This window comes from Nuphar pumila, chromosome 5, assembly GCF_984573655.1.
Source record: "Nuphar pumila chromosome 5, dmNupPumi1.hap1.1, whole genome shotgun sequence".
Classification (NCBI taxonomy): Eukaryota; Viridiplantae; Streptophyta; class Magnoliopsida; order Nymphaeales; family Nymphaeaceae; genus Nuphar; species Nuphar pumila.
The window spans coordinates 39,463,063-39,483,877 of NC_143253.1; the positions used below are offsets into that span (position 1 = coordinate 39,463,063).

At 37.2% G+C, this 20,815-nt stretch overlaps 1 protein-coding gene across 1 annotated transcript; it reads right to left on the reverse strand.

The window, feature by feature from the left end:
- Nucleotides 1-4,017: 4,017 nt before the first annotated feature.
- Nucleotides 4,018-17,477, reverse strand: LOC149837408 (potassium transporter 6-like). The gene is made up of 9 exons (XM_090007365.1): nucleotides 17,040-17,477; nucleotides 15,999-16,233; nucleotides 15,653-15,898; nucleotides 15,506-15,559; nucleotides 13,179-13,439; nucleotides 13,044-13,096; nucleotides 12,523-12,646; nucleotides 12,182-12,436; nucleotides 4,018-5,216 (listed from the first exon to the last, which is right to left on the reverse strand). Exons 1-9 carry the CDS (start codon nucleotides 17,076-17,078, stop codon nucleotides 4,162-4,164), a joined length of 2,322 nt encoding a protein of 773 aa, XP_089863491.1. The 5' UTR covers nucleotides 17,079-17,477; the 3' UTR covers nucleotides 4,018-4,161.
- Between the last annotated feature and the right edge of the window lie 3,338 nt (nucleotides 17,478-20,815).

A 20,815-nucleotide genomic window follows, 5' to 3' on the forward strand; every position in this document is an offset into this window, starting at 1 on the left:
GGACCCGGGTCGGGTCTGAACCCGACCCGGATCCATACTCAAGCCAGCCCCAGCCCGTCGAATGGGCTTTCAGGGGCTCGCAAGAGGCGGCATATAGGGGGCCGCCCACCCCGTGCGGCCTCTACAAAAGGAGCGAGAGAATGGGAGGAGGGGCGTTCGAGCCTCTCCCCCGACTCTCTCTCATCTCTCGTCTCTCTCCCCTCTGTCTCTACTCTCCCTCCCAGACTCCATCTCTCTCTCTCTCTCTCGTCGCTGAACCGACGCTGGTGAGCCCCTCTCCGTCGAGTCAGCCCGGTGACCTCCCACCTCCCTGGTGACCTCTCTCTCTCCGGTAGCCCAGGTAACCCCCTCCTCCTCTCATTTCCCCCCTTTTTATTCCTCTGGGTTCGTCGGAAGGCCGGCAGGTGGCCGGCGGCCCTTGCCATGCCTACCTCTTTTCCGTCAGGCCTGCCCTTTTTACTGTTCCGGCAGGGGCCATCGGCCCTTGCCCTTCTCTTTCAGGTAGGGGCCGATAGCCCCTGCCCCTCTCTAGACCGACAGAAGCCTCTGGCCCCTGTCCCATGTTCTGTCAAGCAAAGCTCGGCAGGGGCCATTTGGCCCCTGCCTCCTCTTTTGGAAAGCCGCGAGTGGCCTTTGGCCCCTGCACTCCCTCTCTCTGCTCATTTTTCCGACAGAGGCCATCGACCCCTGCCCTTTCTCTTTCTGGTAGGGGCCGATGGCCCCTGTTCTTCCTTTAAAACTAAGCAGAAGCCTTCGGCTCCTGCCTCCCTTTTTGAAAACCCAGCAGGGGCCGATGGCCCCTGCCCCCTCTCTTATTTGTCTGGTAGGGGCCGAAGGCCCCTGCCCCTCTTTTTATAAACCCGGTAGGGGCGGATGGCCCCTGCCCTTCTTTAAATATCCGGCAGGGGCCGATGGCCCCTGCACCTGTTTCCTTTTGCGGCATGGGTCATTGGACCCTACCCCGTTCTGTTTCAAGTCTGTAGGGACCGTTGATCCCTGCCTTGTTTTACAGAGAAGCCGAGACCCCAGTCTTTTGTTGTCATTTTCCTTATTCACTTAAATGCATGCTAATAACATACCTTTGCAGCTTACGCAACGGAGCCCGTTCGCGCCCTGCGAACCGAACCGACGATTACCTATGCTCGTAGACGACCTCTTTCTTGCAATACCCCGAGGTAGGGGAAAATTGCACAAGGACTTAAATAACTGAAGCTAGCTTAAATAATTAAAGGCCGAAAGAACAAAAATATATATTTATATACGTATAAGTATATAAGTATGCTTTTAGCTCAAGGACGCGGTTTCACGATCCTTGTCCTTTATTTACGCATTTTTCTGCTTTCTGTCTTTAATTTGCCACCGCGCTTTGCGCCCAGGCTTTGCTTTCGCATTTCCTACTTTCTGTCTTTAATTTGCCGCCGCGCTTTGCGCCCAGGCTTTTGCTTTTGCTTTCGCATTTCCTGCTTTCTGTCTTTAGCTCAAGGACGCAGTTTCGCGATCCTTGTCTTTTGCTTTCCAATTTCCTGCTTTCTGTCTTTAGCTCAAGGACGCGGTTTCACGATCTTTGTCCTTTGCTTTCGCATTACTTGTTCTATGTTTGTCGTCGCGCTTTGCGCCCAGGCTTTTGCTTTCGCATTTGCTGCTTTCTGTCTTTAAAATTTGCAACCTCGATGGATAAAAGGAGTCCTTTTGTATCAAACATACGATTCTGCAAATAATGTTGGTTTTAAAGCATCGCAGTGGGTCATTCTGAATCAAGCATTCGGAAGGAGTAGTTTTTTCTACTCTGTTTAGTATTTTTGGCGCAGCTCGAGTTTTTTTAAAATCTAGGACTCGAGCAAACTTTTGCGTGTAATTTTCTAATGCGAAATCCACATTTACTGTTTATCGTTATCAGTATCAAAATTGGTGTTGCATGTTGACACTACGATAACAAATGTGAGATTCGAGAAAATCACATGCCATAAGTTGGCACATGATATTGGTCATTTCAAAAGTTTAGAATGATGACATTATATCTTTGCAAATTATGTTGTTGAGGCTCCTATTAGCATAAGTAAAAGTCTAACTAGCACGTGCTCATAGACATGCATGGCATGCGAGTAATACGACGGATGTTGAGACGGTCATTCGACCTCGACCAGTGCTATGAGCACATTGGTAAAACACATTACAGATTGATTGATTATCACCTTCACAGGTAAGATGCTCGATTGGGTCAAAAGACCAGAGCATGTAGAATGGGTCGTTGGTTAAGTAACCCCTGACACACCCATTTGTTTTCTTGTTGTCTGTCAAGGGAGAGTACGGATAGGTACACACACTTCGATGGACAGGTTGTTAACAACCATTCTACGAGCAAAGACTCGGTGTCCCCAGTCATCGGAGTTAGGGGATGAGACTACCAGATATTATCCTAGGTGGTAGATCTTTTGGACTTCTGCAGAAGTAGGATGCATCCGTAGCCACGAACACCTTTGGGGAATCCTCTCTCGGCTAACGGCCGTCTCCTTAGGAACGAACTCAACTAGCTATTCGGGTTATTCAAAATACATAGAATAATAGACGCCTGAACTAGTCTCAGTTGTTTCTACGAGTCGCGTCTGCGCGTACCCGCAGTCCAGTTAATGATGGAACATAAAGTAACTTGTGCACTCCACTTGATGAATCGTAGAATTGTGTTTTATGCTCAGTGATCTCAATTCATTATTAAATATTTTGTTACATCGTGCAACATGTGCTAGTTAGACTTTTACTTATGCTAATAAATTGCTCATGTTAGTTTAGTAAATTCTTAGTTACTCATCACACATAGTTAATTATTTATGCTTCTTTCAGACATTTCTGTCTACTTGTGCGCCTACTAGTTTTTCACGAAACTAACTCATTTTATGGGTACAGGTGATGATTAGGTGCTTAGCAGGCGATGGCGCGATTGCGAGATGTCTTCAAGATCCACTGTTACCACTCGCAGCTCTTGTCCTGATCGTTTTGGGTTTTTTGTTACGGATTTCTTAAGAAAATCCAAATTTTGTACAACTTAAAAACTATTTATAATATAAATGTTTTCATCTAGATATTTGCAAGTTATGCCTTTGTCTTTTTGCTCTTTTAGCTAACGTGCTCAAGATTGTCGACTTGCCCTCTTTTCTTTTAAAGAAATGCTTCCGCTGATTTTATAAATAAACTCTGAAAAGAAAAAGGATTTTCTAGCCTTTAAACCATTTTCAAAAGGTTTACAAGTTCGAAATTTTTGGGCATTACACTCAGGGAGTATTCAGTTAAAAGAGGTTCGAAGGTTATATTTGCGAAGGTCGTATTGTATTTGTGAAGGTCTCATCACAGTGTGAACGTCGAAGATATTCACATCAAGTATTTACGAATGTCAGTAGACATTTGTAAAGCTTCTCAAAGAGTATTTACTTAAAGAAGGTTTGCAAGTTATATTCGCGAAGGTCGTATTGTATTTGTAAATGTCATACTATATTTACGGATGTCTCATCATAGTGTGAATGTCATGCACCTTTACAAAGCTCCTTAAAAAGTATTTACTTAAGTGAAGTTTACAAGTTATATTCACGAAGGTCGTACTGTATTTGCAAATGTCGTAATGTATTTGTAGATTTTCATAAAATCTTTTTTATTTAAATGTTGTGAACTTCCTACAATATACCTATATATCATGTGAATCTTAGCCGGTTCGCATGTGTGAAGGGCAAAAATATATGAAAAAGTCAAGCATCTGCAATTTTTTATATGTAAGAGATTTTGTCAAATTGCTAAATATTTTGAGAAGTGCACCATTTTGCAAGGACAATACCGTCATTTTCCATTCTGAATATGTAATCCACCGGTCGCCGGTTATAAGACCAACCAAATGTGTCCCTTTCATACTGGGGGGTTTGGATTGTTTTCACTATCCGCATGGTGAATGCTTTACACCACGACATTTGCAATGATAGGTCAAGAAGCAACTATGGGTTCGCCGTATATAATGCCAACGTACAAAACAAAAACTTTTGGTGGCTCTATCAATTTCAGCATAGAACTAAATATTTGTACAACTTCCTTTTAAAGCAAGAAAAAAAGGCTATTCACAATCATGTAAAAACAGAAGCAATTTGTAATGAAAGAGCTACAAAACCGTATATCGAACCCAAGTTAAACATAGTAGATCATCCCCACTTCCAGTGTTGATGTATGGGGAATATTGAGAGCAGACGCTGGACCCCTGCAATTTCTTCTTAGGAAATCATACCCCACATCTATAGCCAGCTTCTTCAGGAAACTTGATCCACTCTTTGCTTTTACATATGAATGGCCCAGGATAAATGCCATGCCTGCTTCTCTTGCCTCCATCAATTCCTGCAGTTCTTCCCTAACACTAGGATCCATCTCTGGGCTCTCTGGCAACACAAATCTCACCTGTTTTTTCCTCATAATCATTGGTGAGTTGTTTGTGCTTAACTCATTCCATGAATTTGATGTTCCTGGCACATCCACTACATTTTCTTCCACACAAGGCTGGATGGAATCTGCCGTTGGTGTTCCTATAACTGTCATTTTTTCATCCTTCTCAGAATCATCCATCGACCATGAACTTTGCTGCCCAGATCGGATGAACTCCGCTATGCTATATGACAACTCCTTCTCAAACTCTTGATCATCTTTGTGAATATCTAGATAACCATATCGAGCTATACATCTATAAAGTCTGTACTCCTTTGGCCCAATTCGGCCAACGAGGAACCGCTCTTCTGGTCGAACATATGGAACAGGAACAGATTTTACGCATACAAACACTAGGACCTGGTGGAATGCTGGAAGGTTGGTGACAAAGTGGGAGAACATTGCAGGGATTCCAGTAACGACTTCTGCATGTATGAGTCCAATGCCAGGTACACGGACAATACCAAGACTTGGTCCAAGGCTAAGCAACCACTTCATGGAGACCTTATTCTCAAGGTCAAACTCATATTTCTTGAGAGTACCATAGTGCCATATGTACATGACCAGCATAAATGTGAAAGCAAGAGCTATAGGGACCCAAGCACCCTCCAAGAATTTGATGAGAGACGCAGAGAAGTAAAGTGCTTCAATGGATCCAAAGAAGAAGATGAAGCAAATGGCAAAGATAACGCTCTTGTGCCAGCATAGAACAATTACAAGAGACATAAGGCAGCTTGTAACAAGCATCACAGTTATAACTGCCAAGCCTGAGTCAAGAAAAAGCGGTTATGAAATGTAAGAACCAATACACTGGACATTGAAGGTACCGGTGACAAAAACAAAACATTTTTTTTCATCAACAACCAGACTGGTTACACGTTAGGATCTTTTGGATTTTTTGTTTTATTCAACAGACCCAGTTCAAACCACTTGTTATGATAATAAGAATTCTTTTGGCCCATGAAAAGACTCAAAATTTAACCACATGTATAAGGTATTATGAGTTTCAAGTCTACTCTTTCAACCACTTTTTTATGCTAATATTTCCACTCATATATTTATCAAGTTGAGCAAGAGGATAGACCACAGTGGGATTCTAACCTTGAAAAGCTGATGTTAGAAGGAGATAAACAATATCATGATGGAAATTATAACTAGTGGCAGTGCCATTTATTTCTATTTGTTATAGGAAGTTAGGCAGTTTATAAAGAAGAAAGAAACTAAAAGAAACCAGTGAAAAATAGGGATTAAGAATGAAATTCATGATGGAATACTGCAGTAAGATGTAGATGTTTTTGTCCATCAAGGTGTTAAATTATGTATCGATATTTGTAATCTCATATATATTTATATTCATATCTATATAGATATATATACATATATACTATGTATATATGTATATATGTATATATATCTATATATATATTTATATAAATATATATATTTTTTCTTATTCACCCAAAAGGGTATTTCTGTAAATTCCTGTTTTACGCATATTCCATTTTGGAATATGCTTGTAAATTTGCTTTTTCCTTTTTTTTTTTTGCTTTTTCTTTTTTCCTTTTTGCTTTTTGCTTTTTTGTTTTTTTGTGCCACATAGGGAGGCTCCCCAAAGAGTCGTTGGGGAGCCTCCAACGGTCACATATGTGACCGTTGGGGGCTCCCAACGACTCTCTTGGGAGCCCCCTATGTTGCTCCTTTTCTCCCTTATAAATAGGGGCTTCCCCCTCTTGTATTTCTCATGGCTTTGAGTCAAAGCCCAAGTGCTCAATAAAGTGATTCCAATATTTTGTGCATTTGTGAGTTTTTGTGAGTTGTGCTTTTGTGCACAAGTGTTCTGAAGTGTTCTTATTGTGCATGTGTGCCAGGTTTATTATCAAGAATATTAAGGTCTTGATCTTAGTATCTTGTTTAGAGATACTTTTGCATGGTATCAGAGCCTCGTTGAAGAAGGAGGACTGTGCATCTCTTCACTTTTGAAGTGCCTCGAAAAACGTGCCTTCAAGTTATTGAAGTTTTGAAGTGAATCATCTCCTTCAGGCAATATTTTAGAAGCATCTTTTGTCAAGAAAGGTTTGAAAATCATTTGAGGTACGCGTTATTTTCTATCATCTTCCCTCTCTAATGGGTGAAAAAGACTCCCACTTCTCCCTTGGTTTTAAACTTAGTGGTTCGAACTACCATGTTTGGGCCGGCAATATGGAAGCCCATATCAAAGGGAAAGGTCTTTGGGGGTACGTTCAAGGTTCAATATCGGAACCTGAACCCAAACTTACAATCATAGAAAAAGGAGATATTAAGATTCTTGAAGGTGAAGATAGACAAAAGGCCTTAGAAGATTATTCCAAAAGGCATGATGAGTGGGAGATGAAGAACTTCAAAATCTTGTCTTGGATTTTTTCATCCGTAGAAACCAAGATCAACGCCAACATCATTAAGTTTAAAAAGGTCTCCGAAGCTTGGTTGTACCTTGAAAAATGTATACTTCAAGGGACTTATCTCACAAATATTACCTCCAAAAGAAGGCTTTGACCCTTCAACAAAATAATTTGTCTATTCGGGAATATTTTGCCGAACTATCATCTATTTGGGACGAGCTTGCTATGCTCGAACCAAAATGGAGCGGAGAAGCAATCGAGTTAAGACACAAACAACTAGAGGAAGATCGATTCTTTAATTTTCTAAATGGTCTTAGACCCGAATTTGAGCAAATTCGGTCCTTTCTTCTATCCGCCTTCACATCTCCCTCTATTGAAGATGTTATCACTAAGCTAAGTGGTGAGGAAACCCGTACGGAGATTAGTAAAAATAATCCTAGCATCCTTGTTGCACCTTCTCAAAATGATTATGAAGCGGTTAATGCTTTGTCAAAACCCGGGAATAATATGAAGGCCTACAAACCTCCTCATTTCAAAAATCAAGGACAATGAGGAAATGATCGATATGGCAAAAGAGACTATAGCAAATTAACTTGCCATTTTTGTAAAGAACCCGGGCATATCAAACTCATTTGCCCTAAATGGAAGAAAATTCTTGCCGCGGCTATGGCATCCCAACCAGAGGAATGACCTTCTTCATCAAATAAGTCTCTTTCCCTTCAACAAATTATGGATGCTCTTCAACCTCTTCTTAAATGAGGCATTTCCGGAGCCGCTATGTCATCCTCCTCTTCTCTCGGTAAGACATCTTGGCTCCTAGATTATGGTGTTTCATTTCACATGACTACAAGTTCTTGTTTTCTTTCTGATTTTTCTAAAAAATTTCTTCCATCTTTTGTCTCAACGGCGGATGAAACACCTCTTGAAATTAAAGGAATGGGCAATTTTGAAAAACAAGACTTCTTTATTCCAAAAATTCGTCTTATACCAAAACTAAACTTAAATTTACTCTCGGTTTTTCAACTCTCGGACTATGGTTGCGATATAAAATTCTCTTCTGATAAATGTTGGATACAGGATCGTCAGTCCGAGAAGTTGATTGGGGAAGGCTCTAGGAGAAGAGACCTCTACTATGTTGATTTTCTCAAAATTCCCAAGAATCAATTTTGTAACGTTGCTCAAAACAAAGATATTCATGTATGGCATAAGAGATTGGGTCATCCCAACATTGTTAAAATCTCTTATTTGTCTTTTATTAAGCATCTTTGTAATAAAAATTTTGTATGTAATGAATGTATTCTTGGGAAAATGAAAAGTCTTCCTTTTTCTCAAAGATCCATGTTTACAACAAAATCTTTTGAAATTGTTCACTCCGATGTATGGGTCCGGCTCCGGTGATATCTAAAGGAGGTTTCTCTTACTATGTTATCTTTGTGGACGATTACACTAGATTTAGTTTGATATATTTTCTTAAACATAAACATGAAGTTTTCTCGATTTTTAAAACATTTCATATGATGATTTTAAATTAATTCAATGGAAGTTTAAAAATTCTTAGAACCGATTCGGGTGGCGAATATCTTTCCAATGAATTCAAAAGTTATCTTGAAAATCATGGTATTCTCCATCAAAAGTCTTGTCCTAAAACCCCACAACAAAATGGGTTGGCTGAACGAAAACATAAGCATATTATTGAAACAACACGAACTTTGCTCATTTCACAAAATATTCCGAAAAGACTCTGGGCTGAGGCAGCCCTTACATCAGTCTATCTCATAAATAGACTCCCATCAAAAAACTTAAACAAGGTTTCCCCATTTGAAAAATTATACGAAAAAGAACCTGATTATAGCAGGTTAAGGGTTTTTGGATGTAAATGTTTTGTCCTTACTGATAAAAATGACAAACTCTCCCCCAAGGCCATTTCTTGTGTCTTTCTTGGTTATTCCGAAACTCAAAAAGGTTTTCGTTGTTATGATATTAAAAATGATAAACTATATGTTTCCAGAAATGTAAGCTTCTTGAAAAATATAAGTGGTTTCGAAAAACTTGAATCTAATGACGAGAATATAGACTATTCTTTTATGTTTGATCTGTTGACTGAAGATGATGATACTAGTGATGATGAGTCAAATCAAAATGACTCAAGTAATAATGAAACCAATTTTGTGCCCCCAACGTTTCATCATGTCAATGAAGAACCGCATAGAGATCCCATAACCTACACTCATAGAGATAGGAATACTTTCAGAAGTGCCCTCAAAAGATATGATGATGCTAGTGGGACTACTCCTCAAAGTGAGGAAAACCTTCGTAGGATCGAAAGACAGAGAAAACCCCCCTCTAGGTTCATCTCATATGAGTCTTTTTCACCTAAATATAGAGCCTGTCTAAGCGCCATTCACTCTTACATAGAACCTAGAAACTTCGAGGAAGCACGAAAATGTCCGGAATTGATAGTCGCTATGGATAATGAACTTGAAGCTCTAAAGAGAGCAAAGACATGAGAATTTCAAGACCTCCCTAAAGATAAGAAAGCAATAGGGTGTAGATGGGTGTTTAAGGTTAAGACTAAGAGTGATGGGTCCCTCGAGAGATACAAGGCCCGTTTAGTTGCAAAAGGATATAGTCAAGAATATGGGATTGATTATGAAGAGACCTTTGCCCTGGTAGCTCGAATGGTCACCGTTCGATGTCTTATAACCATTGCCTCAATCAACAAATGGAACATCTATCAAATGGATGTTAAGAATGTTTTTTTAAACGGAGATCTAAACGAAGAAGTGTATATGGATGCTCCTCCTGAAATGGAGTCTCCTAAAGGAAAAGTGCTTCGCCTTCGAAAGACACTTTATGGTTTGAAACAAGCCCCCAAGGCTTGGTATGATAGGTTTAACTCCGTAATGTTAGAAAATGATTTTTTATCCTGTTTTACTGATACTGCTTTATTTGTTAGAAAATCTAATGCAGGGATTGTTATTCTACTTCTATATGTGGATGACATGCTTATAACCGGAAGCGATTCTAAAGGGATTAAAAGCATAAAATCGATTTTAAAGGATAAGTTTGAAATGTCTGACTTGGGTTTTTTAACTTATTTCTTGGGTATTGAGGTTGCATACTCTCATAGAGGGTATTTTTTGTCTCAAACTAAGCTTGCATCTGAGATTATTGACAGGTCAGGTATTACAGATGATAAAGTTTGTGAAACTCCTGCTATAGTAGGAGCTAAAATGAAGATTGATGATGGTGTTCCTCTCTCCGATCCTACTCCCTACAGACAACTTGTAGGATCGTTGATGTACCTAAGTATTACCAGACTAGATATCTCACATGCAGTGCATACGGCAAGTCAGTTTCAACATGCACCAACTTCTATTCATATGAGTGTCGTCTTACGTGTCGTAAGATACCTAAAGCGTACTCTTAATAAGGGAGTTTTTCTGTCATCCTCTTCTGAGTTAAAATTAATTGCTTATACTGACTCTGATTGGAGAGGTGATCCAAATAACCGTCACTCCACCACTGGTTTTTATGTATTCTTAGGTGATTCTTTAATCTCATGGAGATGTAAGAAGCAACAAAAAGTTTATCTATCTTCAACTGAAGCTGAATATCGTGTCATGGCAACTACTACCATGGAAATTGTATGGATTCATCAGCTGCTTGAAGACATGGGGATCACTATTGAAGGGTCCACTAAGCTATACTGTGATAACAAGAGTGCAATATACATTGCCAAAAATCATACATTCCATGAGCGGACGAAGCACATTGAAATGGACTGTCACTATGTTCGTGAAGCCTACTTAAAAGGAGTCATTGATCTACCTTATGTTTTCAGAATATCAGTTGGCAGATTTTTTCACCAAAGCCTTATGTGCCCCAAGATTCAACTTTCTCCTTGGCAAACTCTCGGTCATCTTGCCCTAAGTTTGAGGGGGGGTGTTAAATTATGTATCGATATTTGTAATATCATATATATTTATATTCATATCTATATAGATATATGTATATATATCTATATATATTTATATAAATATATATATTTTCTTATTCACCCAAAAGGGTATTTCTGTAAATTCCTGTTTTACGCATATTCCATTTTGGAATATGCTTGTAAATTTGCTTTTTCCTTTTCTTTTTTCCTTTTTCCTTTTTGCTTTTTTGTTTTTTTGTGCCACATAAGGAGGCTCCCCAAAGAGTCATTGGGGAGCCTCCAACGGGCACATATGTGACCGTTGGGGGCTCCCAACGACTCTCTTGGGAGCCCCCTATGTTGCTCCTTTTCTCCCTTATAAATAGGGACTCCCCCCTCTTGTATTTCTCATGGCTTTGAGTCAAAGCCCAAGTGCTCAATAAAGTGATTCCAATATTTTTTATGCCTTTGTGCATTTGTGAGTTTTTGTGAGTTGTGCTTTTGTGCACAAGTGTTCTAAAGTGTTCTTATTGTGCATGTGTGCCGGGTTTATTATCAAGAATATTAAGGTCTTGATCTTAGTATCTTGTTTGGAGATACTTTTACACAAGGTCCTCTTAAAGTATAACTCCATGCAGATCATTAATGGTATTGTTATATTCTTAATTGAGCCAACATACTACAAGAGTCTCTATCTGCAAAGATGCACTCTTTTCACATAGGTAGATTTTAAAATGATCGAGCTAGCTCAGACGCTCACTTTATGAAGCAACACAGCAAGAATAAACAGACAACATGAAGAACATTCATAAAGGTAGGTCCAAAACCTAAACCGAAAGTTGTGCCTATAAATGAATAAACATGACCAGTTCCTCAGCATCCAACAAAATTGAGATTGTGGCGATTCTTCACAACTCGAGTTTCTAGAAAAAACTTCACCAAACTTATCATTGGATAAAGAATGCTTAATTTCACTTGATAATTACTGCCATTCAAGTTTTTCATGTTAAGTTCAGAGAGCATAAGGGCACGTTCAAGACCACTGGAACCCGTAGATAGAAGTAAAAGCAATGTTTTAAGTCTTCCCTTTTTTTTTCAAGAAAAAAAAAATAGCTTTAAGCCTTTTTTGTTTTTTCGAGAATGAAAACAATAGTTTAAGCCTTTAGTCCCCAAGGAGATTTTAGGTAGTTCATTTATGATATCACCATTTATTTTTTCTCCTTTCTATAGTTTTTTGTTTTATAGTTTTATTCATTCTCTAGTCTCTACAGTTTCTCCATTAATATTGGAAACAATTGTATGCTTTACATCCCAAGGATTTATTGGTCATTAAAAAACTAGAGTCAAAAGAAGAAACTAATAGTCGAAACTCCAAATAGCAACTGCTACTGTTCAAATTAAGAATAACAGAATATCACAGCAATTAATATGTTACCTGAGGCATTTCCCATGCGCTTAGTGTCTCTGAACCCCACAGTAACTGCAAGGCACAGCAGCATTAAGATCCAATTGATCTCTGGGATATAAATCTGACCATGTATCTTATCTGATGTATGAATGATCTTCACTCTTGGAAAGCATCCCAACGCAGAGCACTGTCTAATGATGGAAAATGTTCCTGTGATAACAGATTGGCTTCCCACTACTGCTGCAAGTATGGCTATTGCTAGTACAGGCCACCTTAGACTCTCTATAAGAATTTAATTATTGGAAAAGGAAAATCAATGATTAGGTATTAAGATAAGTCAAAGATTATCCACAAGGTGATCTTTATACCTGGCACAGATACATAGAATCCTATATGATAACCAGTTTGAATGACATGATGCCTTGATAGATAAGCTGCTTGTCCCATATATGCAAGGATCAGTGAAGGGTAGACCACAAACGTAAATGCAATCTGCAGATGAGTGAGTTTATCAGTTAACTTCATCTAATGGCCAGTTATCATAAGGGCAATTGACAAAGGACCAGTCATCCTCAGCTACACCAGAAAAATCAATACCAGTGTCAAACATGTCTGGATGAACAACTGAGAACTATCCCGACACACTTGTCAATGAACACAAAAAACACCATGTAAGACCCTGAAAATTGTGTGACAAACTAGAAGGTGAACAGGCTTTCAAGAGAAGCTTCTTTATGATGACAATGTATCAATCAATAATTGCTTGGTGGACACATAATGCATAACAAGAACTGGAAACTGCCAACCCACAAAGCCATGTTATGTAAAACACATTTTGATAAATAAGCTCAAGCTTGAGGAACTAGATTGTGTTGATTTTGGTCTATACCTTGATCGATAATTGTGAAAAATGTCCAAGATCTGCAAACATAGCCTCAGAGCCTACAAAAGAAACAATTGAAAATTGTTGAGACAATGTGGTTTCCCACAGAAACACAACAGTCTTCAGTTGATAGGCTTCTACCTGTGATACACAAGAGGATTCCTCCCAAGGACATCCATCCTCCCTTTTGTGTCTTCCTCAAGAATTTGTACATGTAGTATGGAGAAAGTGCTTGGTACACATAAGGGTTCCAGTGGACAATATTATACACACCCATGAGGCTGATGCAAAAAAGCCATGTTACAACAATTGGCGCGAAGAGAAATGCTACCCGATGTGTACCATAATGTTGAAGAGCAAACAGACAGACCAGTATGATACACGCAATAGGAACTTCTGCATCTGAAAAACTGCCAATTCTTGAGGAACCAAACCACCAGAATTTGCAACCATATCATGCTACTTTAGAATATAATTTGCATCAGAAAATGGCATCTTTAGTACGTAAATTTGCACTTAGAAAGAATTTGTTCTCACAATTTCTATATGGTTGCAAGGAAATAATTAGACTTTTGAAACTGATGGAAGCATGGACTACTTAATCCATTCATTTCCCCAACAAATTTAGATACCAAAAGACTTGCAAACATGAAATTAAGAAAACAGAATGCAGAACAGTCATTTTCCCCAAGGAAAGAAACTATCTATCCTTTTGATTGGGATAATGCTACAGAAAAGAGAAGCATTAAAGTGTACAAACGACATCACCATAAATGCCTCAATGAAAATTTCAGCATATATCAAATGAAGTAACTCTCAAAGATGAGAAAGAGATAAATTGCAGAAAAGATCATCATTCCCTAACAACTGGCCACCCTCAATTACTTCCGTGAAAATTTTAAATACAGAAAGCATTAAAGAACACATAAAGATAACAAACAGCAAAAAATGTGTCTTTGCATTTTGCATGTGGGTTTATACATGTGTGCTACACATCTTCCCCAGAAATTAAGCATCAAACATATTCAATGGTGCCTCTCTCTCAAAAGAGAAGGAATACCAGGTCGTTGACTGCCTCTTCGTCAATCCTTTGACATTTTTCTTGTTGTATCTGATAGATGTAGCTTGGCAGTTGACAATTTTATTAGACGAATTGTGAGAAAGGTCCTTACAAGCACAAAAAATATTTACCCTCTTAATTTTGATAACTATAAGAAATGGATGCTAAATGATCCAAAAAGTTCTCTCCTAGTGCATAAATGACAGTTTGATTCTCAAAAAATAGGCTTAAGCAGCATAACTGCCAATAGAAAATTCATTAACCCTCAGAGCTTAATTGGAAAAGGAAAAGATCCCAAGTCCTTTTCCAAAGATTCATTATATAATCATAAAATGTAACAGATATTAAAAACACAAAAGATATAATGCTAAAGAAAAAATTCAAAAGATGTAGTCATCAACTTAAAAGATGTATTATTCCCATTTCTAGAATAGGTAAATACACGATTAGAATGTAGCTGAATTCAAAGAGGCAACTGATTTAAATGTCTGGCTAAAAAGTAGCAGAACTCAAATAGGCAGTTTTGCAGTGACTTTTGCAAAGCCAATAAGAAGTTGGTCTCGTGTGCTTGGTTGATGTCCTGCTTCTACTTATCAGATCAGACTGGAACATACAGAATGCAGTAGGAATAAGCCCCTTTTAAGATTGTCTCAGAAGGCAAAGTCTCTGGCTTAGAAGTTTTAATCAAGTGTACATAAAATCCTCATAATTAAGATTTTGCAAAAAGCCCATGGTATTCCACTCTTTAATCCTCTTCTAAGTCATTCACTAAGCCTGTATAAAATCATACATATGCTATTTTACAATTTCTTGAATTTTTTGTTTTCATATCCATGTTCATTCCAGGTCGACCTAATTTTCACAACCTGATTCAGTACATGATATAGACACTCAGATTGACTTGAACCATCCTGGGACAAAAATAACCTTATCCAACTTATTAATTAAAAAATTGCAACACAATCCCCAAAGAGAAAAATGTCAAATGCCCAGCCATCTTGTCAATACTTTTGCTTGTTTCTGTGCAAATGAGATGGTAGGAAAGGGAAAATGCAATCCTAACATAGTTGCTTACATGAAATTACACCTGAGGTGACGGAATTATGATAATTTTCAGAAAGCCAGAGAATCATTTGCAGATTGCCGTAACAAACATTATAAGTGATACATACGCCCAAAATGTATCGCAGCAAGCATACATGAATGAGTAGAACCATGAGAATGACAATCAGTGGTAGAATACATGGAACATGAAGATTCACAAGACATCGATGCATCAAATTTCGTATCATTGTGTTCTTGTATCCCACGTGGGACTTCCAGAACATTGTCAAAATTCAATTCAAAGAATTCCAATGAAGACATAAAACAGTAGTAGCAACTAAAGATGCAAACATGGAAAACTTACATTCATGTTGCCTTCTTGACATTGAGAGCTCAAGGCCCGACACTGCAGAGAAAACTGCAACATCCAACAAAACCTTCAAGGCTCTTGACACAAAACCAAAAGGTTAAACACAATAAACCAGCTGAAAGGATCTAAGACAAGACATACCAGATATTGCTGGTGTGAGGACACCATCACCGATGACCATGCAAGCTCCAAGTAGGGCTAATACGAGTAATACGCTCTGCAGGACTTTGTGCTTTTCAAGTAATATCCTTACCCTTGCTCCAATCCTAGAGTCAGAAGGCTTATCTTTCTTGTATGTGGATAGTGCTTCATCAGCAAGCTGGCAGTTTGGCAAGAAACCAACCCTGGCATGCCTGCAGAGAAGAGAGTACAAAGCAAAGGTTCCACCTGCATTAAAAACAAGCACATGGCAAACAAGTATTAAGCAGTATAATATACATGACATACAAATGCACAAAATTGCTTTCTGTTGGTCAATATTTAATACCTTCTCCATTATCATCAGCTCTGAGCACTATGAAAACATACTTGAGAAGAGGCACCAGTGTCAGCGTCCAGAAAACAAAAGACAATACTCCATAAATCTCTTCATTAGTCTCAGAATGATGAATGTCCTCAGCAAAGGTGCTCTTGTACACATACAAGGGTGAAGTACTCAGATCTCCATATACCACGCCCAAGCTCTGATATGCCAGGGTTAAAACAGACCTCCATGATTCTCTCTGTTAAAAACAAAACAACCGGTAGATCATTCACCAAACATGAGTTACTTGATTAAACAATACCCATCACCCTTTCGGATAAGAAAATCAAAAAAGCAATTTTGTTTTCTTATTTTTTATGTATGAATTTTTCTTAAAATCCATCTACCGAGGAAAATTACACCTTTTTTTTTAAAGCCCTTCAGAAACCAATTATTTCATTCCTTTCCTTATATAATTAAAGGTATTCTTTTATTTTTTCTATTCCATCACTTAATTTGAAATAACAAGAATTTTTTTTATTTTTTTCACAACAAAGCACTTCATCAGCGCAACCAAAAGAGTCTTCCGGTCACTGTTTGTGTAAAAGGCATCTTCAAATGCTCCTTTCTTAATGTAAGTGACCAAAATGTGGTTTGAACCGTGACACCAACTAGAAATTATTGACGAAATTGAGTCTTCCGATCTCTGTTTGAGTAAACGGCAACTTCAAATTTCTTTTGTTAATGTAAATAACCAAATTGTGGTACGGTTGACGCCAACTAGAAATTATTGAAGAAATTTTATTCACTGAAACTAGAAATCTAAACCAAAAAGAAGCAAGCAAAATTACATACAAAGGACTGCAACTAAGAAAAACTGAACTTTTCTTTCATCTAAATCACCATCCACCCAAAAATCCAAGCATCAAAAAAATGTTGAAAAAAATGCACCTTGGTCGAACAGCCACATCCAAACCGAAATCTTTCGATATAAAATATCAAACATCAAAACTCTTTAGTCCACAGTAGGCATAAGCCAGACATATATATAGAGAGAGAGAGTACCTTAACAGGGTTTCTATAAATCCCACCCTCAAGATCCATGACAATGAGAAGCCAAAACTCCAACTAGCCCATCTCTCCCTTGCAACCTCAAAACCCAATTCACCATTCACTCAAAACCAACCAAAACCGCTCTGCCAGTCAGCAAAAAGGCACCACCAACCATTAAACTCAAGAACCCACCTTACATTTTTCAGCCTCTGCAACCCAGCTGAGGGTAACCAAAAGAAGAAGAACCAACTTTGCTTTTCTCTTTCCTTGGGCGAAAACCACCACCAAAAATATTCAAACCCCAACTTAACTCTATACCCAGAGAAGAAGAATCATCAATTCCTCTCTGCTAAGGTGTCCTCAGTTAGATGGTCAGGAATTTAATACTAGAACTATGCAGACGGCACTTCCACCACGAGATTTAATGACTGAAAACGTTGAAGAAGCTTCAATTTATTCAAAGGTGAGAAGTAGAGAGGCGTTATTTGTTCTTCAAGTCCAACTAGCGGTTGAACTATTCGGGTGATGAAAAGTGCTAAATAAGCACTGCCAGAAACAATAAAGTTTTTCACAAGGTAGTGAGAGAAACTACTAATAAAATCAGGATTGATTACGCTTCGTAGAAAAAGAATAACTTGTCCTTAAAAGATGTTTTACTTTTGGTGAAAAGAAAAGGATACCGCACAGTTTTTTTATTTGATCAACTCAAATCGCTACCAAACCTTATTCTGGACTTTGTAGGTGGGGAATACTTTTTCATTGTTTTAAAATGCTACCACATGACTTGCCACATATTTGTGGTGATGGACCACTGTAACTTATTTGTAGTACTGCATCACCATAACTTTTGGTGGTACACTGTTGGTTTATATGGATCTGATCCCCAAAATCTTTAATTTTTTTAGAATATTCTGATCTGATCCCCAAAATCACGTCTAGCATATTATTGTATCATTTCCATGTGTCAATGTTAATTCACATGCCATGTTTTAGGTCATTTTAAACCAAGCTTATCTTTGATTTTTTTACTATCCTAGAAATTGGATTTCATGGTATCTCTAATATGGTTATGCCTACTAATATATTGAATATATCATGTTAAAATACATCTTTACAGTGAGGAGAATATACGGTATTTTATTTTTTGTAATTTTAACTTATAGATGAGTTCTTTTTTTTTAGTAAAAAACAGATTTTTTATATCATGTTTTTGCTACATGCAAGGTGGTTTTCTAAAGGCTTCAAAAAACAACTGCCCTGTTAAGGATGCTCAAGGAGACGAGCCGAGCCAAGCTTGAATAACCAGATTTTATTTAATGCTCTAGAATTTTTAATTCAAAATAAGTGAAATTTTAACCATTTTTTTTTTGAAATATAATTCAACTCAAAGGAGATGATAGATACACTGCGAAAATAGTTTGGGTTTTGAATTGAACAACCCTGAATGGGTTAAAGAAACTAACAACTCTAAACTACATTGAATTCAATTCTTATTTGAATGTTGATTTAGGTCTGCACACTAAAAGATTTCATCGCGGATCTAACTCAACATGAATTGAAATAAATACAATATTATTTCAACATAAATTATAATGTATTAATAATCATTTGCACCAAAAACATGTTCATACGTGAGAGTCAAAATCATCTCAGCATCACACTACTATACTTCAGATCATTCAATCACTTGAAATCCCCATAAAACGGGGTTGGAATCATGAAAGTTGATCAATTTATATCACTAATATTAAGATTGCATATGCTAGAATATTCATCACAAACATGATATCACAGTTCTATAATTAACATATCATGATGTAATTAAAGTAGAGTAAAGAGCAAAAATGTATCTTAGCATTTACGTAAATAGCAAACATGTATCTTAACATTAATACAGATAACAAACATGTATCTCAACATTAAAGAATAATTAACATCTTTTGTATTAATGCATATCTTGTTTTTCTTAATTAACATCCCTAGGTACTTGGGTATAATCTTTGTATCTGATGAGAACATGATAGATGTTTATTATGTTATATTAATTTTTTTTTGAAGTGCCTAATAGACTGAATATCCAAAGTGAGCAACCCATGGCCGAGAAAACTTCTCGCAATGGTAGAAACGTTCAGTAAAAATGCATCAAGAACTAACTGCAATACTCGGGATATATCACCTAGGATACTTGGATATCTCCAACCTCTCTAACTTCGAGTGACTGAAGACCAAAAAAGACTACATTGCTCTCGTAAGCATTCAGTAAGACATGTAGGTGAAACTATATGTACTAGTGTCACTTGAGGTTGTACCTCCTATCTTTTTCAAGGTAGATCATGAATGGGTTACATAAATTTTCTTAGTTATATGCTTTATCATTTTCATATTCCTTGTTTCACAAGGCCAATCAGGGCTCAGAAGCCTAAGTACTCATCTATGGCAATTGTCACATCATGATGCAATATTATTTACCCAAACTCATTCTGTGTTGCTCTGGTGCATTTAGCCTATATGAACACTTTGTCAATAAAAATAGGTACAACAAGTCAAGGGTGTGGATGTTATGTATGAGTCGGTTACTTTCTTGCGCACCTCATAGGTTATTATTAGACTCGAGCTCATACGCGAGCTATCAAATAAACCTACATGGTTCACACACATCATAATAGTAAATGTGCAATAATATCATCCACACAATTGTGCCCAATGGAACCACGAAGGTTCCTTGAACCGTTCTTTCCATCACAAAAAATAAGCATGTATCTCATACATGGAACATCATACATATTATGCTTCAATTTCATTTCATATATCATCATTGCATATTCAATTTAAGCATTCATACATATGCATTTTCTAAATTTCGAAAACCCAAAATATAGATGAAGTTTCACATTTCTAAAATATTGAACTCACATAACTGATTTCAAATCTAGTGAAAATCAATCAAACTTATATATATATATTACAGTTCAGACTTGATTAAAACATGATACATTCATGTGTCGATTAGATTTGAACATACAATGTTGCAATTCAAGTTTTAAGTTGCACTTACATGCATACTTGCATGAAATATATATATATATATATATATATATATATATATATATATATATATATATATATATACTTGAAACTATCTGTATATATTTTATAAAGCTGCATATGCTTACATATACCTAGGTTCAAATTTGCATTAGATACGATTAGGTTCAAATCTGCATATACATATGTTCAAAATTGTATTAGATACTTAAGTTCAAATCAAAATATACCTATGTTCAAAATTGAATATATATATATATATATATATATGTGTGTGTGTGTGTGTGTGTGTGTGTGTGTGTGTGTAGGGGTGCGTATAGATTTTAAAACCGCATATATGTAATTTTAAAATCGTTAATTTCAAAATCACACACACACACACACACACACACACATATATATATATATATATATATATATGTTGAATGTATCTAAAGTTACATTCTTTTTTTTTTTGAAAGCTACAAGTGTTGTATAGTTCATGCATACGCATGTTGCATATGCATGCAGTTCATGTACATGCGTGTTGCACACATGCATATATGTATGTTGCACACACACAAGCATTATATATATATATATATATATATATATATATATCCCACGTGGACATGGAAACTGATTTTTACAAAGTGATTCATAAGCAAAAACAGTTTTCATGAAGCTTTTTTTTCCTTGAAATGCATTTAAAAAGATATAAGACTATGTATTTAGAAAAATCTAACATAAAAAGTATTTAGATC

What these genes read in the sequence shown, in the direction of transcription:
- LOC149837408 (XM_090007365.1), bottom strand. Translation starts at nt 17,078, where the DNA reads ATGGATCTTGAGGGTGGGATTTATAGAAACCCTGTTAAG. An exon ending in GTCAAGAAGGCAACATGAAT is followed by an intron (nt 13,440 to 15,505) that starts GTAAGTTTTCCA and finishes GCAGTTTTTCAG; the next exon opens with ATGCAGAAGTTCCTATTGCG. An exon ending in AATCCTCTTGTGTATCACAG is followed by an intron (nt 13,097 to 13,178) that starts GTAGAAGCCTAT and finishes TTTCTTTTGTAG; the next exon opens with GCTCTGAGGCTATGTTTGCA.